Source organism: Cervus canadensis, chromosome 32, assembly GCF_019320065.1.
Source record: "Cervus canadensis isolate Bull #8, Minnesota chromosome 32, ASM1932006v1, whole genome shotgun sequence".
Classification (NCBI taxonomy): domain Eukaryota; kingdom Metazoa; phylum Chordata; class Mammalia; order Artiodactyla; family Cervidae; genus Cervus; species Cervus canadensis.
This window is the reverse complement of record NC_057417.1, coordinates 34,792,028-34,817,976: the sequence shown is the minus strand read 5'-3', so window position 1 is coordinate 34,817,976 and position 25,949 is coordinate 34,792,028. Positions and strand designations below refer to the sequence as shown.

The 25,949-nt window shown below is 64.2% G+C and overlaps 1 protein-coding gene and 1 long non-coding RNA gene across 4 annotated transcripts; both read left to right on the top strand.

The window, feature by feature from the left end:
- The first annotated feature begins 10 nt into the window (after positions 1–10).
- On the top strand, positions 11–1,033 carry LOC122433562. The gene is made up of 2 exons (XR_006267117.1): positions 11–134; positions 399–1,033. It is a non-coding gene; the product is annotated as an uncharacterized LOC122433562 (long non-coding RNA).
- A 13,160-nt stretch (positions 1,034–14,193) lies between these two features.
- On the top strand, positions 14,194–24,653 carry MAFK (MAF bZIP transcription factor K). 3 transcript variants are annotated; one of them, XM_043455484.1, is made up of 3 exons: positions 14,194–14,388; positions 21,487–21,566; positions 22,280–24,653. In XM_043455484.1, exons 2-3 carry the CDS (start codon positions 21,531–21,533, stop codon positions 22,715–22,717), a joined length of 474 nt encoding a protein of 157 aa, XP_043311419.1. In that variant the 5' UTR covers positions 14,194–14,388; positions 21,487–21,530; the 3' UTR covers positions 22,718–24,653. The 3 variants fall into 3 exon arrangements, with proteins under 3 accessions (XP_043311419.1, XP_043311418.1, XP_043311420.1); XM_043455483.1 differs by lacking the exon at positions 14,194–14,388 and adding an exon at positions 15,411–16,492; XM_043455485.1 differs by lacking the exon at positions 14,194–14,388 and adding an exon at positions 18,237–20,885.
- The last annotated feature ends 1,296 nt before the right edge of the window (positions 24,654–25,949 follow it).

Genomic DNA, 25,949 nt, shown 5'->3' with positions numbered 1-25,949 from the left:
CCCTTGCGGCGGGAGGCCGGTGCAGCCTCCTCGGTGTGCCGGGTTCTGTCGCTCGCTCCGGCAGGTGCGGCTGCCCTTAAGGAGTGTCGAGTCCAAGGACACGCCGCTCGGAACGGGGGCCGCGGCCTTTTCCCGTACGTGCTGGGCCTTCAGCGTCCTCTCCCACCTGTGGGCCGAAGGGCAGGTGGCGGGGTCCCCTGGGGGCGTCTAGGAGGGAGCCCGGCGGCCGGGAGTGGGCGAAGCCGGCACCGGGCAGGGCCTCGGGGTGCCGGCCTGCGCAGCGGGGTCCCCTCGGTGCTGAGGACGTGGTAGCCAACCACGCGCCGAGTGACGGTCCACGTCAGACCCTCAGCCTCCTCTTCCTGCGGGTCTCCACGCCGTCCCCATCTCCTAACCAGGGACGAGGATCGGGTGGACAGCCAGGCTCCACCCGGCCACTTGCGGTGGGCGGCCTCCCTTGAAGGCAGAGCGGAGGGTCCCCGAGAAGGACGAGGCGACCGTGGGAAGGACGCGGGCGCCACTCACCGACCGAGCTCGTCGGAAAGGCGGCATCGCTGACGAAGGAAGCCAGACGTGGGCCGGAGCTGAGAAACGGATTTTATTCAGTAACTGCTGCAGTGGGGGCAGCGCTGAGTTTTGAAAGGTGCAGAGGGGGTGGGCTCAGGTGAAAACCTGCGGATGGTGGTCAGTGTAGACGCACCGGATCAGCTGCCAGCGGCTGTCAGAGTCGGGGGTCTGCCCTCCGAGCCCCGGACGGCCTTCCGAGGGTGGTGTTCGGAGAAAGGGCTGCGATCCTGGAGAGGCTCCTGCAGGGGAAGGGGTCCGGGGGGCGGGGGGCGGGCAGGTGCTGGCTGCACAGTCAGTCCTCTTGGCAGCCCCGACGTTGCCTGACGGGAACGCACACGGAGGCGGGCGTCCTGGGACGCGGCGTCAGCTAGAAGCCCTGCTGGTCCCGGTCACGTCTCTGAGTGAGGGTGTTTGTACAGAGGTGGTTTCTTGTTTGTTTTTTAAAATTAAGTTTATTTGTTTGTGCCTGTGCTGGGTCTTCCTTGCAGTTTGGGCTTCCCTCCAGCTGCGGTGAGTGGGGGGCTTCCCTACTCTTTTGGGGTCTTGGGGTGCGAGTGGCTCACTTCAGTGGCTTCTTTTGACGCAGAGCACGGGCTTCTGAGCACAGGGGCTTCAGAAATTGCGGTACAGACGCTTAGTTGCTCCACGGGATGTGGGGTCTTCCCAGAGCAGGGACCGAGCCCGTGTCCCCTGCATTGGCACGCGGATTCTTCTCCACTGCACCGCCAGGGAACCCCCTAAGCAGAGATGGTGTGTGGTTCTCACAACCCAGCCCCAGCCCGAGAGGGGCCTTCCCTGACCCCACCAGCCCCGCCCCTGCTCCCCCGGGCCACTGCTGTCCACCTGGGGCAAGGTGGGCCGTGGTCACTCTTCCCTCTGCGGTGACAACATCCGTTGCAGTTGGGGTGTTGAGGTTCTAGGCCAAGGGTCCAAAGGCTCCCAGGGGCGTCTGCAGGAAGGACCACTCTCCAGGGACCCTCAGCGCCAGAGAGGCTGACCTTGAGCCCCCCGGACGGGGCCAGGCAAGCCCTGGAAAGTGCCAGGGAGAGGGGGCCGGTCTGCTGAGAACAGGCAGGAGGGCCAAAGGCTCAGCAGAGGCTGCAGGGAGGGCTGGACTCTCTGTTTTGCCTCCTTGGAGCTCGTCTGCCCGGAGAAGTAATGGATGGTGAAAGATGAAGGGTGGAACAGGGAGGGATGCTCAGTGAGGACAGAGGTGCCCGCCTCCTGAGAGGGAAGACAGGCGGGGAGGCCAGGCTGTAGGGACGCTGGGGTGGGTGGACAGCCAGGGGTGCGTTTGGGTGGACAGGTCAAGACACGCCCCGTCTGACGGGGTTGGGGATGGGAGGGGGGCTCCAGAGCAGGGGACACGTGTACACCTACGGCTGATCCATGTCGGCGTGTGGCAGATACCGATACAGCAGTGTAATTATCCCTCAATTAAGAATAAATTTAAAAAATTGAAACAAAGAAAGAAAACCCCTCTGCATCAGACTCCCGGCGGCCCGCCCAGTGCTCCCCATCAAGGCTGCCCCTGGCGGTGCTGGAGAGGCCCCCTTCTCAAACACCGAGTGGGAGCCGGGCTGCTGCAGACAGCGGGGTTCTAGGAAGACGGCCCAGGGAGCCGTCACGCCAAGGCCAGGTTCCGGCAGAGGCTCTGCCAACGCGGGCCTTCCCCCGGGACTGCCAGCTGCCCCCACACCACGTGAACGCACGACCATCCTGGGGGTGTCTGGCGACAGCCTGATTCTGTGAGCTGTGCCCGACCTCTGACCCAGACAGCGCTCCAAGGGTCTGACCCCAAATGTGCAGGAATCCCAGCACCAAGCTGATCCTCTCGGAGGCCCCGGGTCCAGCTGCCTGGACCGGTCAGCACAGCCACGGGGTGTCCAGACGACGCACTCGTCAGAAGCTGCTGCGGAAGGACCAAGCAGACCTCCTGTGACGGAACAGCCTGATTGGTGGGGAAGGGAAGGAGGCCATCCGTGCGTCAGGAGGCCGGAAGTGACCACGTCTATGTAACGGTGGAAACAGCCTGGGAAGACGCACACCCAGTGGTCCCCATGGCTATAAGCAGGGCCGGGCTGGGGCGGGGGACGGCGGAGAAGCCGTCCTCTATGCTTCGTTTTCACTGATACGTGAATGGCCCTGAAAAGGTTCCCACTAGGGAATGAAGGGCCGTGCGCCTGCCCCCCGGGGCTGCCCAGGCCTCCTTTTCTCTCGGTGGATTTAGGGTCCCCAACCCAGCATGACCTCAGCTAGAGAGCGTTCCCTGAATTAGAGCCACAAAGACCGTTTCCCGACAAGGTCCACTCTGCGGGTCTGGCGGGGGGCATGTGTTTTGGGGTCGCCCTCCCTCCCGCGGCAGCTGCATTCTGAGGCCCCCCCGCCTGGTCTGCCACGCCCCCAGACCCCGTCCGGCTCCCCAGCCTTCTTATCTCTGTGCCCGCCAGGCTCCTGTCTTGGGGCCTCTGCCTGCCTGGGCTCTTCCTGCGTCAGAAACCCCAGGCGCTGCCGTCCTCACCCCAGGACTATGGCCCGGGCCCCCAGCAGCTCCCTTTGGAGCCCCTACCACCCCAAAATCCTATCGTTCACCTCCTTCTTTAAGGCCTGCCTCCTCCTGCCTCCCCCCAGCAGCACCTCGCCGGCGTGTCCCCTGCCAGCTGAACGCGGGTGGGGTGAGGGGACCAGGTGGGCAGAGTGAGATCACGGGCAGAGGAGCCGTGATGGGCCAGAGCAGGGTTCAGCCTGGACAGACGCGTCGGCTGGACAAGCCCCGGCCTCTGACCCCTGCAGCCCCAGGTCATCTGGGTGGCGGCCCCGGAGCCTGGGCGAGAGCCCTCGGCCCTCAGACTCCCGACCTAGCGGCCGCGTGGCAGCACGCACCTCCGCCAAGCCCCCGCGGCTCTGCAGGAGGAATCAGCGGGTCTCAGAGCAGAGCGGGCTGGGAGGAGGGGGTCAGAGGTGAGAGGCACCTCCCCTGGGGAGGGGGCAGGGCTGCAGCTGCGTGTGGTCTAACGGCCTCCACGCAGGAAGCAGCTGCCCCAGCCTGGGGCCCTGGGCGCCCCCTGAGCTGGGCTCCAGCCCCGGGGGGCAGGGTGTCTCCGGCTGAGGTCTCCTCGCCCGGGGCAGGGGTCCCCAGCCCAGCCAGGCCAGGCCCAGCCCGGCACTCATGGTGGGGGGAGCTGAGAGATGGGTGCCCCCGCGCGACCGTCAGCTCCTAAATCTGGAAGCCGCCTCATCCGCGCTGGAGGCCGGGTCAGCCCTGAGTCAGCGGCCGTGGGGACTCTCGGGAATTCCCTCCGCCAACGCTGGGACTGTCGGGGGGCGCAGGGGCCTGCCGTGGGGTGCGGCTGTGATGAGGCCAGCTGGGGAGTGGGTGCCCTGGGCGCCCCCCACCCCCCCAGCCCCCGCCTGAAACCTCTCTGGGGACCGAGGGGCTGGGAAGGTGGAGCGGAAGCCCCAGGGAGGCCGCCTCTGGCCGGAGGTGGGAAGCGCCTTCCAACAATGGTCTGAAAATAGAACAGGCAGCTCCCGAGGAAGCTGACCCGTCAGGGGAAGGGGTGGGAGCAGGAAGGCTGCCCCGCCCGGAGGGGCCCCAGGCCTCAGTTTCTCCGCCAGCACCGCGCGGGTGTAGGGACGTTTGGCTGAGGAAGCAGGCCTGGGGGCAGCCCCCCACGGGAGAGCCTCTCTGAGGGCACGCTTCCCACCAGGGATGGGGAAACAGACGGGGGTCCCATGTCGGCCGGCGCCCCCTCCTGTGCAGTGAGGGCTGGCACCCACCCACCCCAGCACCCAGGACCAGGCTCAGTGCCTCTGGGGACAGGACTGAGCCCGGGCCCACCTCCAGTGGAAATGCCAACCCACTTATGACACGCTGCTCCCACGCCTTCGAGAGCCTGCGAGGCGGCGGGAAGCAAGTGTCAGCCACAGAGAGCCGGGCGGGAGGAGCCGGGTGCCCCGGAACAGGGGCGGGGGGCAGGGGGCCGGACTCTTCTGCCTGCGGAACCCTGGGGCCCCAGGGAACACCGCTGGGGAAACAGGGCAAGCGGGCTAGGCAGCAGGGACCCCAGACCCAGTCCGACCCTCCCGACCTGTGCTTCTCCGGGTTCCCGGCTCCCTGGAACGGTGGAGGCTGAGCACCTCCACTGTGGCTGGGAAGCCCCAGGGGCACCTCGGGGGCCAGTCAGCAATGGTGGGGAGAAGAGGTCAGGGGTCAAGGGCACGGGGCTGGCAGGGCTGGGTCACTGGTGTCTGGGCCAACATCACGGGACGGGGGGCGGCCTGGGTGGGAGGGCTCCTCCAGGCCTGCACTGCCCTGCTCAGCGCACGGAGACCCTCAGCCCAGCCCCTCCTCCTCTCCCGTCCTCCACTGGCGGGCCGCACGGGGGCTCCTGTGACCACCACGGCGAGGACGGCGCCCCTCTGCCCAGGGCAGCCCCGGGTCCACGCTCCCGACACCGCCGCGGAACCTCCCAGCCCCGCCGGCTGGGCTCCGGTTCCTTGTGGGGTTTGCTCAGGTTGCCTGCAAAGAGTATGCACCAGGTTTGAAATTGGGAAAACACCCTCACCTATTTTGCTTTCTTCTTCCTACTTTTCTTAAACGCAGATACACAGACAAACGTCCCAGAGGTTCCGACCCCCTTCCAGGCCCGCTTCTCCCAGTTGACACTTTTCTGTGGGAAGTGCCCTCACAGACTCACACTCTGTCACGTGTTCCAGTTTTGGCTCAGAAACGAGTCAGATGTCCCCAGGCTGGCTTGGTCTCCGTGATATTCTCAGGCTGAGCAGAGGCCGGTGGCGGGGGGCGCCCCCAGGTGGCTGACCTGCAGGCCCCACAGGTCACGGGACTCTATTCACAGCTCCTGTTATCATCTCTCCTGGCCCAGGGCTCACTGGGCTCAGCTGTGCAGTTCTGGGGTGTATCTGTGTGCGTGCGCGCGTGTGCGTCTGTGTGTGTATCTGTGTGCGTGTGTGTCTGTGTGTGTATTTGTGTGTGTGTCTGTGTCCCCACGGGCATGCATGCAGTGAGGGAGACAGAGGCAGGCACAGATGGACGGGCTGCAGCCATCTGCGGTCACTCTGGTCTGTGTGTGTGTGTGTGTGTGTGTGTGCATGCACACGTGTGGGGCGGGGGAGGCAGGGACAGAGGGCCGCACGGGAGCACCGGCAGTCAGTCTGGTCAGGGGTTGGGACCTCCTTAGAGGCGGCTGCCCGCAGCTCGGGCCTCCTCACTGCAGGACACCGGGTTTCCAGGTCAGGAGGCAGAGAGACGCTGTGTAGCAAAAAGGGTGTGCCCTTCCCCAGTGGTCCGGCGGCTAAGACCGCACGCTCCCAGCACCGGGAGTTTGATCCCTGGTCAGGGAACTAGATCCCTTGGACTACAACTAAGACCCACCAGGGCCAAATGACCTTTTTTTAAAAAAAAATGACGGATGTGTTTGGTCTTTGTGCAGACCTCCCGGCAGGGAGATCCTGAAGCCTTGACGCTTCCTGAAGGACAGGGTGGCCTCCGGTTGGTCCTAACAAGCCCCCGTGGACCCCACCAGAGTTCACGCTAAGGAGGAGGCTCTGGGCGGGGCCTTGCGCGCCTGCGGGTGGAACCGCCCTCGTGAGGAGGGGGCGGAGCTTACAGCTGCACCCCACCCCCCAACCCGGAGGAGGTGGAGGCGGGGGGACCGGAGAAGGTCCAGTGAGGTCAATGGTCAATGGCCAGGGGCTGGATCGATCCTGTGTACATAATGCAACCTTGATAGAAACTCTGGAAGGAGCGCTCCTAGGAGCCTCCGGGCCGCTGCGGGCGCAGCTGTGCGGGGAGGATGTCTGCGCGGGGCGCGCATGGAGCTCTGCGCCCCGGCCCGCCCCACCCACGGCCTGTGACCAGGCCCCGGGCCTCCCCACGCCTTCCCCGTGAGCGCGCCCCGGGCCTCCCCGCGCCTTCCCCGTGAGCGCGCCCCGGGCCTCCCCGCGCCTTCCCCGTGACCGGGCCCCGGGCCTCCCCGCGCCTTCCCCGTGACCGCGCCCCGGGCCTCCCCGCGCCTTCCCCGTGAGCGCGCCCCGGGCCTCCCCGCGCCTTCCCTGTGACCGCGCCCCGGGCCTCCCCGCGCCTTCCCTGTGACCGCGCCCCAGTGGTTCCTGGGTTGCACCCTCAGTGACACGCTGCCCTGAGTATAAGTCGTTCCTGGATCCTGTGCGTTGTTCTCTTTGAGTGAATCGTTGAACCCGAGGTTGGGGTCATGAGAACCCCCAAATCTGCTGTCAGACAGGTAGATGTGTGGGGAGCCTGGGGACCTGGGGCTTGGAATGGGCTCCTGAAATCGTGGGGGGCCTCATGGGACCGAACCCTCACCCACGGGGTCTGCACTGACCCGGGTAGTGAGTGCTCAAGTCGAATTGAGTTGTAGGACACCCCGCTGACGTTGGAGAGGGACAGAGTTGGTTGGTATTTGGAAAAACCGAACAGCCCTTTTCGTGACCTGGCGAGGACGCCCCCCCCCCCCCAATCCTCTGGGGCCCCATCGTGCTTTGGTCTTGAAAATGGGACTCAGGGCCCGGCTGCCACTGACCACAGCATGTGGTAACAGCGATGCCCGCTGCTCAGAGGACGCAGCGGGTGTTCCAGTTTGGGGAGATTACGAATCGGGCCAAAATAACCTCCCGCGCACAGGCCTGTTGCTTGGACTGACTTCAGCTGCACAGTCACCCAGCCGAGGTTCTCTGTCCTCCGTTACTGGGAGGTGACAGAGCTGTGTCTCCGGGTCCTCGGCGGGGGCGTCCAGTGAAGGCGTCTGATGGCCTCACCCTGCGTCTGGGGCCGAAAAGAACACAAAACGCAGCCGTTTCCGTCGCTGTTGTTGTGGCGCGTGGGGGACATGAGACTCGCGTTTCCGCAGAGCAGTTTCTCACCATCCTTTTAAAAAAACCGATATACTGCTTATTGATAGGCAGTGTGTGTATATATTGGAGATGGAAATGGCAGCCCACTCCAGTACCCTTGCCTGGAAAACCCCGTGGATGGAGGAGCCTGGTCGGCTCCCGTCCAAGGGATCGCACGAAGCCAGACGACTGAGCTGCTTCACTGGTGTGTATTTCCGGTTGTTCAGCCGCTAAGCGGAGTCCTGCTCTTTGCCACCCAGTGCGCGGTAGCTCCCCAGGTTCCTCTGTCCATGGGCTTCCCCAGGCAAGAGCACTGGAGTGGGTCGCCACTTCCTTCTCATTCCACCCTGCAGTCTTCTTTGCTTTCTGGGCCGGCCTGTGCGTTGTGGGGTGTTTAGCAGCATTCCTGGCCGCCACATGCTAGATGCCAGTAGCAATTCTTTTTCTCAGTAGGACAGGGGAGAACCGCTCAGAATGTCCTCTTGAGCAGACCCACAGCATCAGCAGGGAGAGCTGCAGGGTTTCTGTGTAGGTCTCACACACCAGAGCATCGCTGGCTTCACTGGTGAGGAAGCCTCTGCTGTGCTGTCTGTAGCAAAGCCCACGTGGCTGTGTGAACAGGGACCGTTATCGCGGTCACTTACAACTCCAGACGGAAAGGCATGACTTGGCAAAAGAATTTTTAGTTTTGGATCCTAGAGTCAAGTGCAGTCATTGAGAGAGAAACGTCTGACCACAGCCTTTGTCCTTCTCCAAGCTGTGACAACCCAAAATACAAAACTGTGTCCGGTCTTGACCAAGTGTCCCCAGGCCCGAATCATCCTGGCTGAGATCCCCGCCCTCCAGCATCTCCAAGTCCCACGGGCAGGAAAGGTGTGTTTCTTTGCAGAATCAAAGGCATGTCTCCTGTGCTGACTGAGGGAAGGTGGCGAGTGGTCTCCCCGCCCCACAGGCACCCGTGAGAACCGGCTCTCAGAGCCTTGATCACCACGGGCCCTCCTCCTTTATAACCCACAGGGTTTGGGCCCCAGGCCTGGAGACAAGGCAGTGAGCATCTTCAGCAAGACGCTGGTGGCCACGAGCGGGCGAGCTTGCCATCGCCTGCGTCTCAGGTGCCCCGCCTGGGAAAGGGGGCCGAGTAGCACCTGGGTAGCCCGTGGGTACCAGTGTGGGGCGGGGCTGCAGACCACGGGGGCAGCCAGCGTGCCCCTCCTGGCCGGCCGCCGCGGCTGGGCTGGAAATGCCGGGTGGGGCGGCTGCAGGACCCTCACCTGGGAGCAGGGGCTTTGCAGAGCGCCCAGATGCCGCCCGACTCCTAAATCTCAGTTCCCGCCAGCACTAACTCCCAGGGTCAGTGCAGACAATGTGGGTGGGGGCTCAGCCCCGCGAGGACCCCCCACAACTCCAGGAGCCCGTTCCAAGCCCCAGGGCCCCGGGTAAACACAGGAGAGGCGGTGGGCAGGGAGGTTGCAGGAGGGAGGGAGGTACCTTCTTTAGGAATCTTGATAGAATTGTTCTCAAGTGTGACTGGAGACCAGCTTTATTTCTCAGGAATATGTGAACCTGGGGCCACGATAACTGAGGTCTTTTCCTTTCACAGAGAGCTCCCCCGTGTGATCCTCAGGCAGCTCTGCTCGAATGGACGCAGAGAGGACCACACGCAGCGCAGCGCCCTTGGAAGCCCGACGCCGCTTCCTCTCTCTGCGGCCCCTTGCCCCCCTCCCAGGCTGGAGATGCGAGGGGCCCCTTCCCCGGAGCTGGAGCGGGAGGAGACTGCTGGGACACAGAGGGTTCCAGACGGGCCCCTGTCCCTGCCAGGCCACCACCTCCTTCGCCCCAGAAGCCAGGTGGGAACCAGCAGCCAGAGGCTCCCAGCCGCCCCTCCAGCCCCTGCTTCCTGGCGGGGCCCAGGCTGTGGGGAGCAGGGCGGCTCTGCCCTCCCAGGAGGGGCCTTGGCCCCGGAAGCTTCCCCGAGGGAGGGACCGGGGTCCGGAGCAGGTGCACACATCCCCCAACGAGGGCGGCCCCTCGCAGGCCTGAGTGCCAGCGCCAGCCCTTGGTTCCTCCAGAGCCCTGCTGGCCTGCCTGGGGCTGGGTGGGCGTGCAGGAGGAGTCCATGCATGCCGGCCCCCCAAGGCTCCAGCCCTCCACCTCTCAGGGGTTCGGGATCCTGAGGGTAACTGTGGGGATGCCGAGGCGTCGTAACTGCTGGGAGCCTCCCGGGCTGAAGCGGGCCCCTCGTCCCCTCCGCTGCAGACAGAGTCACTGATCTCCGGGCCTCAGTGTCCCTCTCTTTCCCCGGACCTTGGCCAGGATCACCTGAGTCTGCCCACGGCCTCCAGCTGTCTGGGAGGAGGGAGGAGCCGGGTGGACCCTGGGTGGGGAGGGGGAGCCCAGACTCCTCCCTGGGCACCAGCTCTACCCAGCTGGACAATGGGCAAGTCTGCCTGCCCCAGGCAGGGGCCTTGACGGTCACAAGCCTCTTCCCAGGGCAAAGAGGAGCCGTTTATCTGGTAACCAGCTCTGCCTTCCCCATAAAGCCGTCATAAAAGGGCTATTTGTCAAGGCCAACCAGGACCCGGAGCGGTGCAAAGGTCTCCGCAGCCGTTTAGAAACTGCACTCTCACGACAGTCCTGTGAGGTCAGCCTAGTTCCCTCCACTTTATTTCATTTTTAATTTGATTTTATAGCCTTGAATAGCTAATACGTTACATGGTCTGGCAGTGGCACTGACATAAAGAGGCTGACACAGCATCTCGTTTCTGTCCCTGCGGCGTCGGCCCCGCCAGCCACGGGCAACACTCGCCCTGGGTTTCCGTTTTACCCCCAGCCTGCCTTCTGCAGGTACAGACGTGAATACCGCCGTAGGTCCTCCAGGGATACCAAGCTCCGAGGATGCTCAAATCCCTTCCGTAACATGGCACAGGGGACTTCCCTGGTGGTCCAGTGGTTAAGACTCTGCCCTTCTAATTCAGGGGGCCAGAGGTTCGGTCCCTGGTCAGGGAACTAAAATCTCATATGCCATGAGGCACAACCCCCAAAATTTTTTTTTAAATGGCACAGTATTTGCATGAAACCCACACACATATGCTGTCAATCATCTCTAGATTACCTGTGACACTTAAAGTGATATAATTGGCATGTAAAGAGCTGCCAGTGCATTGCAGCCCCGAGTTTTTGCTTTCTGGAACTTTTGAGAAGTTTTACCCCTGAATATTTTCAATCTGAGACTGGTTGCATCTGAGGATATGGAACCCAAAGACACAGAGCGCCAACTGCATACATTTTTATGTCCTTCCCTTCCTTACACTAAAGGTCGCACATCATGCCCTAGTTCTGCACCGTGATATTCCGTGTATAACAGACCCTGAAGTCTTTGACATCAATGCATGGGACCTCTTGCGTTCTGTTTGCATGGCAGCGCAGTACTCCCCCATGCAGGCGTTCCACAGTTTATTCAGCTGGTCCTTTGATAATGACAATGTGGTTTCCCATCTTCCCTTATTACAGGTACTGCCACAACGGTGAGCTCGTACACTCCCAACTTCACATGTGACCAGGTGCACATGTGGCAGAGATTTCCAGAAGTGAGTGACTGGGTCTGAGGTCAAGTAAGGTCCAAGGTAAGTATACAAGAAGCTGTCAGATACTGCCCCCCCCGCACGCCCCCAGCAGTGTGCCCCAGGGCTCGTCCCCCCAGCCTTCCCATCCAAGGAAGCGCTCTGGCTTTCGGACCCTGGGAGATGAGCCGTGGTGTCGCGATGCCGTGGTAACGTGCGTTTTCTCCGCGGTGGACGCCTTTGCTGCATCTGTCATGTTGATGTCCTTTTCTGTGACTGATCTCTTCCTATCCTTTGCTCCTTTTATTTGTCTTTTACGTTTCTAGGAGTCCTTTGTGTACGGGAACAGTCCTAGTCTATTGTTTGCATGGTAACTTTGCTTATGGTGATTTTTGCCTGAAATCACGTTTTAGATTTTTTATTGTTCTGTGGCTGTGCTGGGGCTCTGTTGCTCCCCTGGGCTTTCTCTAGTTGTGGTGAGTGGAGTCTGCATTGGTGTTCGCAGGCTTCTCATTGCGGTGGCTTCTCCTGTTGCAGGGCGCGGGCTCTAGGGCACGCGGGCTTCGGTAGCTGTGACGCACGGGCTTTTGTTGCTCCACGGCATGTGGGATCTTCCTGGACCAGGGACCAAACCCATGTCCCCTGCATTGGCAGGCGGACTCTCAGCCACTGTACCACCGGGGAAGTTATTAAGTCATTTTTATGAGTTTTGATTTTTCATCATAATTAGAAGAAACATTTTCCCACTGTGAAGTTTTAAAGGAAGTCACTCATGTATTCTTCAATATGTGAATGCTCTCTTAAACTGATTTTTTTGTTGTGGTGACATGAAAGTAACGTGTGACTCCCCATTTTAACCATTTTGGTGTCTCGGCTCCGGGGCATCAAGCGCATTCCCATTGCTGGGCAGCCCCTGCCGTCCATTTCCAGAACCTTCTCATCACTTCATGGTTTCTTTTAAAATAATAATTACTTGATCCCTTTGAGACGCATAATATTGCCGTACCCTGTAGGTGAACCATGGGCACAACTTTATCTTATCCTGAATGGTTGTCATGTTGTCTCAACATCACTTATTTAAAAAGCCTGTCTTGGGACTTGCCTGATGGTCCAGTGGTTAAGACGCTGTGTCCCCACTGCGTGGGGCTCCCAGTGCAGGTTCGAAGCCTGGTCTGGGAACTGGATCCCACATACCGCAACTAAGACCCACTGCAGCCTAATTAATTAATTAATTAAAAGTGAAAAGCCCATCTTAATTTGATTTTATCAAGCCCATCTTATTTTTTATTTAAAAAACTTATTTTAAAAAATTTTAAAAAATAAAAAATATACTCTATGTTGGAGAATTGATTAACATTGTTGTGTTAGTTTCAGGTATATAGCAACGTGACTCAGTTATACATGTATATGCATCTGTTCTTTATCAAATTCTTTTCCCATTGAGGTTATTAGAGAATATTGAGCAGAGCTCCCTGTGTTATGCAGGGAGCTTGTGATACAGGTCCTTGCTGGTTATCTGTTTTAACTACAGCAGTGTGTACATGTCTGTACTAAACTCCCGGTATCTCTGTCCCCTTACACTTCCCCCGCCCCCACCCTGGTAACCATAAGCTCCTGCTTTAAGTCTGTGAGCCAGTTTCTGTTTTGTAAAGTTCGTTTATCAAGCCCATTTTCCAGCTGGGGAAGCTGAGACCCAGAAGTGAACCCACGTGATCAGTCCCGGCTCAGCTGTGTCCTTCGGCTCCCACATCCACCTGCTGCTCCTTCTCTGCGCCCGGCGGCCGTGGCCCCGAGACCATTTAGACAGTGCCCTTGGTGACCACGTTAATACGAAGAGTCTGCAGGCCAGGAGGGAAACGAGGACACTGAGGACAGAGTCCATCACCCTGACCTCTCACCGTGGAGTCCTGCTGAGAGAGCCGCAACTGAGAACGGAGGGCATGGGCTGGGAGAAGGGGAAACACCTTTCAAATTCCAGCTCTGAAAACACCCTGCAGGGGCGAACGCGGCTATGTTTGTTGGCAGCTGTTACTGCTGCGAAGTCCAGCGTGCCCGGTGCCCCCCCGGGGCCAGGTCGCTCAGAAGGAAGCCCACCTGTCTGGGGGCTGCAGACGGGGGGCCCGAAAACCCCCTGGCACGTTCCCCGCTTGTTGCCGGGATACACTCTGAAAGGCCCAAGATGGTTCAGGCCCCCCGCCCCCACACCGGCCTGAGCGACTTTCCCTGCTCTCTCAGAACTCAGAAATGCGGCCTCATGGACGTAGCTCATTACTTCCGAGAAGGATCCAGAAACCGTCCAGGGATCCAGCCTCCCATCCAAGTGCTGGGGAGGGGGGAGTGGGTCGGGGCGTGTGACCGCACGGGTCAGCTCCCCAGCTTCCGTGCAGCAGGAGGGGGCCCTCCTCTCCCGACCTGGCCCTGGCCTGAGGCCGGGCAGCATTCTATTCTGCCTTTTCGGGGTCTACCTCCCCACAGCAACCATCAGCCGGGCCTTAGGTGGGCACTGTTTCCAGGCCAGGGGTCTTGGAGCCCCTTAACCCTGAGGCTCTGGGTTGAAACCATTTAACACCATTTTATCTTGTTCTCTCTACCCGTATCTTGGTCAAACCGGGAAATCAAAAGACAGGGGTGTCTATCATGTCAGGGCTCTTCCCTCATTGGTGGGGCCAGCCCCCCCACCAAGACAGGGAGGTTGGTGTGCCCCCAGACCCACCTCCTCTCTTGACAAAACCACCAGACTGTCCCCAACAGGGGTTTCTGCTGCAGCTAACCCTGGGGAGATCGGGGTCTCTGAGGGCCCTAGTGAATCTCAGGGACGAGCTGGCCTGGGAGGTGGGGGCTTTTAGGTTTGGGAGGCCAACTGGAGAATATGGATGTGGATTGCAGACAAGAGTTTGCCCTCCCGCCGAGCTGCCAGCGGGCAAGCGACAGGGAGACTGGGTGCTCCCGGCTCTCGACGTCTGGGGACTGCTGCCGCCACCGCGCGGCGCGCGCTGCACCTGCGGTCACAGTACTGCCGCTCCGCTCAGCGCAGGTGGGCTCGGGGGCGGAGCCAACGGCGGGCGGGGCCTGGGGGGGGTGTCGGCGCGCGGTGGGTGGTGCCTCGAGTGGGCGGGGCGCTGGCGCGCGCGGCGGGCGGGCGGGGCGGCGCGCGGTGGGCGGGGCGGCGTGACGCGCCCCGACGCCGATCCCGGAAGCGGTGTCAGATGCTGGGGAGCCGGGCGGGCGGGCTGGCGGCGGGCGGCGGGGGGGACTTGTTGTTCTCCGCGAGGTCGGAGCCCGAGCGCTCGGCGGAGGCGGCGGCCGACGGGAAGCGGGAGACTGAGCGCGAGGAAAGCGCGTGCCCGCGAGGAGCCGCCGCGCGCCCGCGCCCCCCGCGCGACGCCAGGTGAGGGGCGGCCGGGTGGGGCCGGGCGAGGGGCCGAGGGGCCGCCCGGGGGGCCCCCGCCGCCGAGTCTTCTGCCGCCTCGGTCCCGCGGCTGCTGGTGTCGGACCTCGGGACCCTGGCCTGGCCGGCGCACCTGCGATCGGGTGTCCTGCCCCGAGCGCGCCGTGCGGGAGGGGGGCCCTTCCTCGGGGGCGCGCCCCCATCCCTGAGCCCCGGCCCGCGTCCGGGGGCGGCGGGTGCCAGGCGGGCCCGGGGATGGACGGGTGGGCAGCGCGGCTTTCCGGTGGGCCTGACGCCCCTGCCCGGCCCGCCCCACCTGTTCTGCTCTGCGGGTCCCCGGAGATGCGCTTGGGGGAAGCGGGGGCGCAGCGGGGGCCACGTGCCGGGGAGCGCATGGCGACCCGGGCGACCCGGGCCTCGCGCACCTGGGCGCTGCCGGGTTCGGCGGCGCGGTCCCGCCCCGGCGGCGCTCAGGCCCGGCCTGCGCTGCCCGCGCGCGCCCGGGTCCCCGCCGCGCCGGACGTGCGCAGGGCGAGGAGCAGGGGCCTTGCTGACCGGGTCCCTGTCCGAGCAGCCGATCTGCCGGGGTTCACTGAGGGAGGCCTCGGCATGGGAGCTTGGGGTGGGGAAGGGGGCGACGAGCGCTTCACTTCCCGAAGCCCGTGGCTCGCGTCTCATCTTTCTCCTCGGTGAGTGGGGGTCTCCGCCTCTTCTAACTGGGAACAGAGGCCATTCGCTACTTCTGTTGAGTTCCGGACACTGCGCGGTTCCACACACCTGCCCCGCCACCTGGCCTCTGGTCTGTGTTGGGAAAGCACGGTCGCTCCGCCCTGCCCCCGCACCCCCCCCCCCCGCCCGTCCCCTGCCCCCAGAAGCAGTGTCCTCACTCGCCACGTGTCCCGGAGCCCTCACCCAAGCGGCGCTCGCCCCTTCTGCTCACATTCCGGGAGCAGCCGGAGGCCGCGTTGCTGGAAGTCCCCTGCTCTCCCTCTTGTGTTAATGATTACGCTCTTGTTTACCTTCCCCACGGTAGGGTAGCCTAGAGAAGTGAGATCCTCCCCCTGACAGTTCATTCAGAGTTGGCTGCCACTCAGCCCCCCCTTGCCAGGTGTCTGTTCTCTGGAGGTCCCATGGTGACAGATCGGTGGCTTCCGGGCAGTGTGGCCTGGCTGCCCATTGCCGTCCCCTCGCCCCTCTGTTGGCATCGGCCAGGTTTTGCCAGCACAGGGGTTGCTACACAGGAGTCTTAATGAAGTGTTGCCGAATGCCTTGGCTGCCATCTCTGAAGCCCAGTCCCCAAGCCTGATGTCTTTGCTGGCTGGGGGTTGGGGGAGGGGGGTGACCCTTTTTAAAAAAGCATTTCTTTAAGCAGGTGGGAGGGCCTGGAACACTGAAGGTGGGCTGTGCAGGTGGGTAGGGGCACACCTGCAACTTGTTGCATTGTGGATGGTTGCCTCCTATCCGAGAACTTCCCTCCCTGGGTCCAGTAGGGATGTTTGAGCTCGGTAGAGGGTGTCTGCTCTTACAACTTTAAGCTGGACCTCTCGGTATTCCAGAATAAAACATTTATTAATTCAGAACCACAAGCGAGGCTTCTCGCCCGAGCGCGTTTGCGTCTCGTGCTTGAGCAGGGCTGGCCTTTAAGGGACAGCTTCCAAGTTCAGCATCGCTCACTTTCAAGGTAGTTGCTAAAAATGGGAGTTGAATCGCGGCTACTGGGGAAGTCGGCTCCAGGGCTTGCTGCGTTCCAGCCCTTTCTCCAGCCCTGCGGCTGAGGGCTGAGGCTGCTGCCAAGCGAGGTCGTTTTCCGGACCATTCTTTGTCTACTGCGGTGCGTGCTTTCACCCTCAGGCTCTGCCGTAGCTGGAGAGTTGTTTACAGTCTCAGGGAACCTCGGATTCCTGCCTGTGTCCTGGCTGTTCCTGAGTCTAAAGGTTTCTGGATGGACTTTCTGGGCAGCAGGTCCAGTCCGCACGGGAAATGGAGCCCCAGCCAGTGGGGACAGTCCTCTGCGTGGCTGCTCCTCGGGGCAGTAAACAGTGACTCACTCTCCACCCTGCTCCCCACCTCCCTGTTCTCAGCTGATGGAAGATGCATTGCTCCGGTATTTACTTTTGCTTTTTATAAGTCACAGACTCGTCATGTTTCCTCTTTCTTACAGTTTCAGGAAATTGAGAGTGTCATCTCACAATCGTAGGATTTTAGAGCAGGTAGAGATGAACCTGCGGGGTCTTAGTCTACAGAACAGTCTACAGGTTCTCGCTGAGGAAACAGCCCCACTCGCACTGCCTGCCTTTCCTCACTGCCCACCTGGGTGCCCTGGGCAGAGGGGCGGAGAGGAGACGGGGTGGAAGCTGCCCCAGCCCCCCCCTCACGCAGGCGCTGGCACCTGCTCATGCAGCAGACCTTCCACTTGCCAGGAGTCGTGGGGCGCAGGCAGGTGAGGGTGCCCCTGCCATCCATCCGGGCACTGCCCTGGCTGCGTGTTCAGGAGGGGGGCGCCCACCTCCTGCACGTGAATCGAGGGAAGGAAGGGGGCAATGGCGGAGGGACAGGCGCTCGGAAGCGGGAGGGTCCCTGGCACAGATGGGCGGGGGCTTCAGGAAGCTCATGGGGGAGGCCTGGCATGGCACCAGGTGGCCCTGGGAGTGGCGGCTTCAGGAGGGACTCCCCCTGCCTGCTTGTGGGGGCTGAGTTTGAGGCACTGGGATGGGAATCCAGACCAGACTCGGGGGCCCATGCCCAGGCGGTGCTGAAGGGCTGCAGCATCACAGCATATGCGGGCCAAGCCAGCAGGTGGGCGCAGAGGGGAGGGGAGGCCTGGGGCCGCCACCCAAGCTGGAGACCCAGGAGGAGCGTGGTGCAAGAGGGGACGTCTCTAGGACGGTGCAGGCTGGGGTGCTCCACAGCTATCGTATTCCTGGCTGGACAGAGAGGTGGGGCTGGTCGGAGCCCTGGTCGGCCCTGCTGGGCTGGGGGAGAGCAGAACCCCCCGCGGCGGGGGATCCAGGGGAGCAGGGGCCCTGCCTGAAGCTGGGTGGTGGGGGTGGGGCAGCGTTCAGCCTGCTGTCAGCCCGGCGGCCGCCTGAGTCACCTCTGGACGTGGCCAGGATGACACAGCTTCCTCAGGCTGCAAAGGCAAGGTGACCAGACGTCCTCCAGGCCAGGCAGACAGTCACGTCTTGCCGGAGGGCGGCCAGCCAGGGCCAGCCTGCAGGCTGGGTGTGGGCCGGGCCGGTGGGGTGGCCAGCAGTGCGCGGTGGGACACACCCCATCTCAGGGAGCTGGCACAGGTGGTGGGCGCCCTCCGGGTTCTGGGACCTACCTCTGCTGGCTCCTTTCTAGGACGGATGAGCAGACGGGTGCTTGTCTGGGAGATAGGCACCTGCCGTGGGGCCAGCCCGAGGGGCAGTTGGCCGGGGGTCTCTCAAGAGGAGGCCCCGGTCCCCAGAGCAGAGGCAGCAGGCATGGTGGTTCAGGCTTTGGGGTTCACTCTGGGCTGCCGTGACGGTGACCTGTCCCCTCCCCTCAGATGCCCCCGAGGCCTGGGAGTGGAAGGTCCGCTCCGTCCCCCTCTCTTGGGTTGAGCGGCGCAGGCGTCGGGAGCCTGCCCTGCTCAACGTTGACTTGGCTTCTCCTGCCCGGGCTCACGACCTTGGCATGCAGACTGGTCGTGCAGTCTGATGAGAGTCTGAGCCTCTCGAGGCCCCCTTTGCTCCTGGGGAATCTAAGCCCAGGGCTGCCCAGGTGGGTCGCGCTCCCGTTGACCACTGGCTGCGCTTATGAAGAGCGGGTTCCCTGGGCCGGGGCCCAGGGAGGGCTGGAGCACGCAGGGGCCGGCCAGGCCATGCGTCACCCCAGGAGCCAGATCTCAGCCGCGGCAGGGACAAGTGAGAAGGAGGGCAGGCAGAGAGCCTGGCCCGAGCTCACCTGCCTCCTGGAAGGGCCGTCCTGCGCTGTCAGACCCGGGCTCCCTACCCTGCCCTGTTTCTCACGGGCCCAGAAGGGGAGGGCTGCTCCCGAATTTACTGCAGACCGTGTGGTCCCCGGGGTTGCCTCCGTCTAGGCTGCTGGGTGCCCCTTCCCTACAGGGGACGCCCTGTTTCATGTTCAGCTGGACATCGGAATGGAGTTTCTGGCTTTGGGTTGAAAAGCAGCGTCTTAGCCAACGGCTGGCTGGGAGGTGTTCCTAGGAGAGGTGCTGGCTGTCTGCGCTGGACCAGCGGCTCCTTGGGGCGGGAGAGGGAGCTGAGGCAGCCCCATCTGGGGTCCCAGCCTGCCGGTCTGGCTTCGTGGGTGATGCCGCCATGACGAGCCGCTGGCCAGGCTGTCGGGAAGGTCTGTGGAGGGTCCAGGCTCCGACGCAGCAGCGCTGGCCCTGCGCGCCCTGCCCGCCCCTGGCCACCGTCTCCCCCTGCTGGGTCCCCGCCTGTGAGCTCCGCTGGCCCGCACGGCTGCAGGGGTCACAAACACTCTTTCAGGGCGGCTCTTCCCCAGTCAGCTGTCCTACAGACTCTAGTTCACACCTGCAAAACCCTTCTCTGAACCTCTTTCCAAAAGCATGTTGTTGTTTTCTGAAGCCTGAAGTGACATCAGGTCGGTCTGGGGGTGTTTCAGGTGTTTTGGGGAGAGGTGAGTAGCCTGCCGCTGCCGTCCCCACACTGAGTCCACGGGAGGGCTCTCGGCCTGCCGACCCACAGCCTGACTTCGTCGTGAGCCCCGGGCCCTCAGCAGGTGGAAGCCGAGCGCTGACGCACCCGGGTCTGTGGGGGTCGTGACAGTGGGCAGGGCCGGCCGGCGTCTGCTTGCCTGGGGCTCACCCCCCTTTCCCCTGGGGTGGGGGTCCTTGTGCAGACCCTGGGGTGAGCGCCCAGGGTCAGGGTGTATCTCCCGGTGTCACCAGAGTGGCCCAGCTGAAGAGGTTTGGCACTGGGCCCTTGGTTCCGAGCCCCACATTTTTCAGAAGAGAAAACCAAGAGCCACAGAGAGGAGAGGGTCTGTCACCCCCAGCTTGTCTCAGAGGCTGGGATCCAGCCCCTTGGCTCCGTCTGTTCGAGTGGGGCCCTAAGGACTGGGTAAAGCCCCCTGAGGTCAGGCCCCGGGGGAACCCCAGCCAGGCTGCACTCCCCCGTCTCTGCCAAGGCTCCTCGCCCTGGGCCTGGGCCCGGAGGCCAGGCGGACCCGGTGGGCTCGGCGCGGGCAGACGTGGGGCCTGGGGTCTGCCCCAGCAGACTTGACCCGGTGGACGGGGGTCCTGGGCCCTGGGTGCCCTGCCGGGTGACATCACGGTGGGCAGGTCCCCAGGGGAGGCATCCCTGGGAAGGCGCTGGAGTCCCGGCCAGGCTGGCAGGTCCCTGAGGGTCTGCTTGGTCCAGCGCAGGCCCCCTGCCCTTCCTTTTCCCACCGGGGGTGGGCGGGGCCTCCGCCTGTGGGAATGTGAGCCCGGCTCTGTAAACAGCTGGTGACTCACCGCCCAGCTATGCCCTGGCGTGCTGGGAGCGGGCTGGAATGATAGCGGCCCCTCCTCGCTCAGCATGGAGAAGTTTCTCATGGCCTCTCAGCCGCCCGGCCCGCCGGCCCTCCCAGTGGCTTCTCCAGGCCCAGACTGACCCCCGAGCCGGGGAAGGGTGGCCCAGAGGGCGTCCTGGGTACCCAGGGGTCAAGCCGCAGTCAGGCTGCAGCTCTCACCGCCTGCTGGGGCCGCGGTGGGCACATGCGCAAGCCCACGAGGGCCTGCCCCCCCAGGGCTGGGAGAGCAGACGGGGCACAGGCCGGGGTGCTGAGATCCTCTGGTGCTGAAGGGTGGACGGGCTGCCAGAGGCGGGGCCGGGGCCTGGGGGTGCCGGCGGTGCCACCGTGAGGGTCTCGGGGCTCCAGGGGAAGGCGGCCCAGCGCGTCTCCCTCACCTGGAGACGGGGCCCCTGCTGAGCCTCCGTGTCCGCCCCCAGAGCCTCCTCGGCATCTCTGTCTGCTCAGCTCCCCTCGGGGTGCCCGTGAGCCCGAGGCCCGTGCGCGCGTTGGGGCCGGGTCTTCCGCGCGCCTTGCCCGGCTGCAGGCCTGGGGGCCGCTTGCCCACAAGGGCCCCGCACTGTGCTGTCAGTGCGGCCTGCCCAGAGCCGTTGTTGCTGTGGGCTTCTCCGTTTCCATGGCGACCATCAGGGGCTGGCTACGTCCCAAGGTTGCCATGGCAACTATCAGAGGGGAATCATGCTTGGGATGCTTTGGCTGGCTTTTTCATGAATGATTAGAATGTGTGACACAATGCAGACGCGAAAATGAGAAGGGCGGGCGGTGGGGGCTGGCGGCTGGCGGGTGGCGGGCGGCGGGGACAGCTCCCGCCAGACGGTCGGTGGGCGCTGGAGGCAGCGACTCCCGCTCCCCCAGTCCGGGGCTGGCCCGTGTCGGGAGCCCCCACCCACCCTCTGGGCCTCGGGTCATGGCTGTGGGGCAGCCTCAGTGGAGGGGGTGATGTCACCGCTGCAGTGCCCTTGGAGGAGGTAGGTCTTGCGGGGAGGGTGAGGGCGAGCTCAGCAAGGCTGCAGTTCCCCAAAGGGGGCCTTCCTGTCGGGGGCCAGGTGGGCCCAGGGCGACAGGGTCCTGCCAGGGCGGGCGCGTCCCTGGGGCTGGCGTGCTTTTCGGCTGAGATGTGGCCTCCCGGGAAGGGACTCTGCTGCCGCACACGTGGAGCCCTGGGCGAGGCATCCCACGCGCTGCCCCGGTGCCGCCGTCCAGCTCAGGGCAGGGAGCAGCCACGGCTCCTGCCTGGTGCCGGCCCTTGGCACTGGCACTCGTGGCCGGGGCCCTGCGGGCGCGACAGCCATGTGACTGCTGGACCCCAGACGAGGTGCGTCCAGGCCGCCCCGAGCGTGGATGCTGGACTGGAGGGCGTGACCCGGCATGCCCTCCGCCCTCGGCAGAGGCTCAGGCCCGCCGGGATGCCCTTGCTTTCAGGGCGCTGTGACCGGATGGTGCGGACTGGGGAGCAGAGCCTCCCTGGTGCCCCTGCAGGGGGCCGTCCCCACGCGGGTCACTTGTGACGGCGGCCTGTCCCCCCGGCCCCTGCCAGAAACTGACTGCACTCGTCTCTCTGATTTCCAGCTACCATTTCCAGGTGGTTCTGTCCGGGTGACTGTGCCCAGGTTATGACGACTAATCCCAAAGCGAACAAGGCGTTGAAGGTAAGGGAGGGTGGGCGCAGCCCCTTCTCTGCCCCGGGACCGCCCTGGCGTGTGCGGAAGGGCGCCAGTCAGCAAGGTGGGGAGGGGGCCGCGGGCCAGAGGAAGTACCTGAGGGAAGCGGGAAAAGTCAGGGCTGCGGCCTCAGGAGACATTGGGGTAGAGGGGTGGGTGCCTGCCGGCAGGGATGTGCTCATCAGCCCAGCACCTGGATGTGGGCAGCGCGGCCTCTGGTCCTGCAGAGCCCCCTGGGGCTGGCGGGAGTTGGTTCTCCGTGTGTGTGTGTGTCTGTGTGTGTGTGTCTGTGTGTGTGTGTGTGTCTGTGTGTGTGTGTGTGTGTGTGTGGCCTGCAGACCTCCAGGCCCCTGCTGGGTCAAGGTGGCCTTGGGGACACCCCGTGGACCCGAGGGGCAGGCAGGGCAGGGCTGGGCTAACGAGCCCAGCAGCCTGCACCAGGTACTGGAGGTCCCCAGAGGGCAGCATAGCTGGGTGGGCCTCGCAGGGTTGAGATAGCCGGCTCACAGCAGGCCGTAGCCAACGGCCCCCTCGGGATGCCCTGCGCCCCGCATGGTATGTGCCCGACGCCCGGTGAGGCCGTGGTGCCCATCCCGTGCCCGGTGGGGGGGCAGCCTGGGGGGCAGAGGGGCTCGGCCCCTTGCACCACTCACAGCCCGAGTACTGGCCCCCGGAGCTGACCCCGCACCGCGGCCCCGCAGGTCAAGAAGGAGGCGGGCGAGAACGCCGCAGCGCTCAGCGACGATGAGCTGGTGTCCATGTCGGTGCGGGAGCTGAACCAGCACCTGCGGGGCCTCACGCGCGAGGAGGTGGTGCGCCTGAAGCAGCGGCGCCGCACTCTCAAGAACCGCGGCTACGCGGCCAGCTGCCGCATCAAGCGCGTGACGCAGAAGGAGGAGCTGGAGCGCCAGCGTGTGGAGCTGCAGCAGGAGGTGGAGAAGCTAGCCCGCGAGAACAGCAGCATGCGGCTCGAGCTGGACGCCCTGCGCTCCAAGTACGAGGCGCTGCAGACCTTCGCCCGCACCGTGGCCCGCGGCCCTGTCACGCCCACCAAGGTGGCCACCACCAGCGTCATCACCATCGTCAAGTCCGCCGAGATGGCCGCCTCCGCCTCCGTGCCCTTCTCGGCCGCCTCTTAGTGCCCGCCCGGCCGAGGGGCGCGGTCCCGCGGAGAGTGGACCCTGTGAACTCCTGTGGGCCGGCAGGCGGGAACAGAGGGCGTTCCGCGCGCCGCCCGCCCTGCACACTCGCACGCGCACGCGCACCGCACGCCCCGCCTGCCCCGGGCTCCGCCGCCCACTCCGGGCCGTCTCCCGCTTCCGGCTGCCTCCCGGGTTCTCTGTCTGGCGCCGGCAGGGGCAGGGTGTGTGGACGAAGGCTCTCAGGAGGCCCCCAGCCCAGACGTCTTCCACCCCTCCCTCGAGCTGCTCGTCTGCACGCGGCAGCGTGTCCACACCCCGCACGGGCCAGCACCCCTTCAACACGCCAACTGCGCCTGGGCGCCCGGGAGGAACCGCCCCCTGCGGGGTCCAAACACTGTGACCCTGCTGCAGCCTTGGCCAGTGGCCCAGACCCCCTGAGTGGGCGGAGGAAGGGCTGAGCGCGTGCGCCAGGGTGTGCCAGCCTGCACACACCTGTGCGTGTGAACATGCGCACATGTGTACCTGCCGTCCTGCCGGGCGCCAGCCGCTCTGGGGGCCTCCGGGAGCGGGAGCGGCTTGTTCCTGGGGCACGTGCAAGCTTTGGGTTTCCTCTCCCTGTCGGGTGACCCAGGGGCGGTCCCCAGCGAGGAGCAGCAGCCGCCTGGCCAGGAGAGGGGAGCCCTGGGGGCAGGCGGGGGGGGGGGGCACATTCTGTGGGGAGCAGGTGTGAAGTTGGCAGTAGCCGAGGTCCTGCTGGATGAGATGGAAAGCAGGGAGGAGGGTGGGTTGGAGGACGAGGAGTGTTGATGGTGGGGGAAGGTGAGGATGGGGGTGGGGTGGGCGCTGGGCTGGGGAGGCCGCAAGGACCTGCCTCCCGGGGCACTCGGATGGTCGGCCAGCAGAGGACATGGGACTCTGTCACCTTGGTGCTCAATCGTTGCCTGGAACCTTCATCCACTCTTCCTTCTTGGCACTCAGAGCCGCTGATGATCCGGTGGCCTTTGCTGGGTGTCCCTTCCCTGAGCGTGGCCAGGCTTGGCCGCCCCTTCCTGCCCTTCTTGGGAAAGGGCTGGGCTGAGAGGCGGGTGGTGGGTGGGCGGTGAGCCCCAACCCCCCCGCAGGCCGGAAGCCCTGAGCTGCAGCTCTGGCTCCTCGGCTTGCTTCCCACCGTTAGCCCACCTGGGAGGAGGAGGTGGCGTGTGGGAAGGGCAGAGGGCCCCAAGGGCTGCAGATGGAAAGCGTCCCCCTGTCTGGGGGGAGGCGCAGCCTCGGGGACGTCTGGGTCCCTTCAGAGCCAGGCGGGCGTGTAGAGAAGCTGTCCATACCATAGCCATGGTAGGTAATCCACATTGGATATCAATAAGGACCATGGGGATATTTAAAAGAGAGAAAAGTATATATATATAAAAAATTATACACATTTTATCGTGCAGATTTTCGTACCTTTTCTTCCTATTTGATACTGTAAATCTCTATAGAGCAGAGCTCCCTGGTAGTGCGGGTGGGGGAGACCCCCTCCCACGCCTGGCCTCTCAAGTCGGCCGCCCACCGCCCAGTGCTGCCCTCGGGCCTCCGACCAGGCCTGGGAGACCCGTGTGCCCCCTCCTCCTTCCAGAGCGCTGGAGTTTCATTGTCACAGTTTTAATATATGGGTTTTTTTTATTTAAGAAGACAGCCCCGTCCCCCTGTTCCCGGGCGACAGGGCCCTGCGCGTCAGCTCCACACCCGTCTCCCACACCTCCGGCCACTCAGCAGTTTCATTTCAATATTTATTTTTGTGCTGCTTTTATCATGATATAAATTATTGAGAAGAGACCCTATGTTGTGGCCCCGAGGTGCGAAGCGGCCCACCCGGCCGGCCACACCTAATTTATTGCTGTACATCTCTGCTGTGACGCTTTTGTACCTTTCAATAAAGAGTTTTCTGGTTTCACGTCGTCGTACCGCTCGGGGCCAGCCGTCTGCCCTTCCCCCGCCCGAGGGGGCTGTCGGCGCGCTGCACGTGCCCCACATAGCCGTGACCACGCCCCCGGGGCCGGGCTGCGTGGGGCGGGGCCAGGCGGCCGGGGGTGTGCTCCCCAGGACCACACTGCCCTGACCGGGAGACCCCGTCGCAGACGCCCGCTCAGCTGTTTTGGCTGGGGCTCGAGTGGGCCCACAGGAGGCGGCAGAGCTGGGGTCTGCCCGGGGTGTGGGGGAAAGCAAGGAGGCAGGCTCCTCTGAAAGCCAGTGCCGGGGCCCGGCCAGTCTGGGTATGCTGGGGTGGGGTGCCCGTCGTCCTCAGATGCTGCCCCCTCCGCGCCCCCACGGACCCGCGGAGGGACAGGCAGGTCAGCACTCGGCCTCTGGAGAGAGTCAGGCTTGCAGGAGAGCTGCTCATCGGCGTTTCTGACCGCTGGCGGCCCTCTCGCCCACCCCTGCCTGAGCTGACCCAGGCGGCACCTGGTAACCCAGGGATTCTGCTTTAGTGCCAGCCGCTTCGCGCGAGTCCACGCCCGGCCTCCGCGTGGCCTCCGCCGGCTCCTTCCCGCGTGCGCCCTGAGCGCCCTTCCGTGGAGTCAGGTGTGGGTACAGGTGCGCTCAGCTCCCCACGGCCTTCTCAGCGAGGCTGGACCCCCCCCCCACCCCCCGGCCTGCTGCTTCTCAGCACCTGCAGGACGGGCCCGGAGATCAGGGCAGGCAGCAGCCGTGGGTGTGGGCAGGGGAGGCATGGAGCCAGGCATCCTCTCCCTTTGTCAGGTCAGGAGGGCCTGGCCGCAGGCGAGGGGCTACGGGGCAGAACCGGAGTGAGCCGCCCCCCTGCTTCCCGGCTCTGTGACCTCAGGCAAGTGGCTCAACCTCCCTGAGCCTTTGTGAGGTGTGTGTGTGTGTGTGTCTGTGTGTGTGACACACAGCGGGTGCTCCCCGAGCGCCCCACCGCCAGGACCCCACCACCCTTGGGGGCTCCGGGAGGAGGCCTGGTCCACGGGCTCCCGAGCGCCCCCACCACCAGGACCCCATCACCCTTGGGGCCTCCGGGAGGAGGCCTGGCCCACGGGCTCCCCGAGCGCCCCCGCCACCAGGACCCCACCACCCTTGGGGGCTCCGGGAGGAGGCCTGGCCCACGGACTCCCGAGCGCCCCCGCCACCAGGACCCCACCACCCTTGGGGCCTCCGGGAGGAGGCCTGGCCCACGGGCTCCCGAGCGCCCCTGCCACCAGGACCCCACCACCCTTGGGGGCTCCGGGAG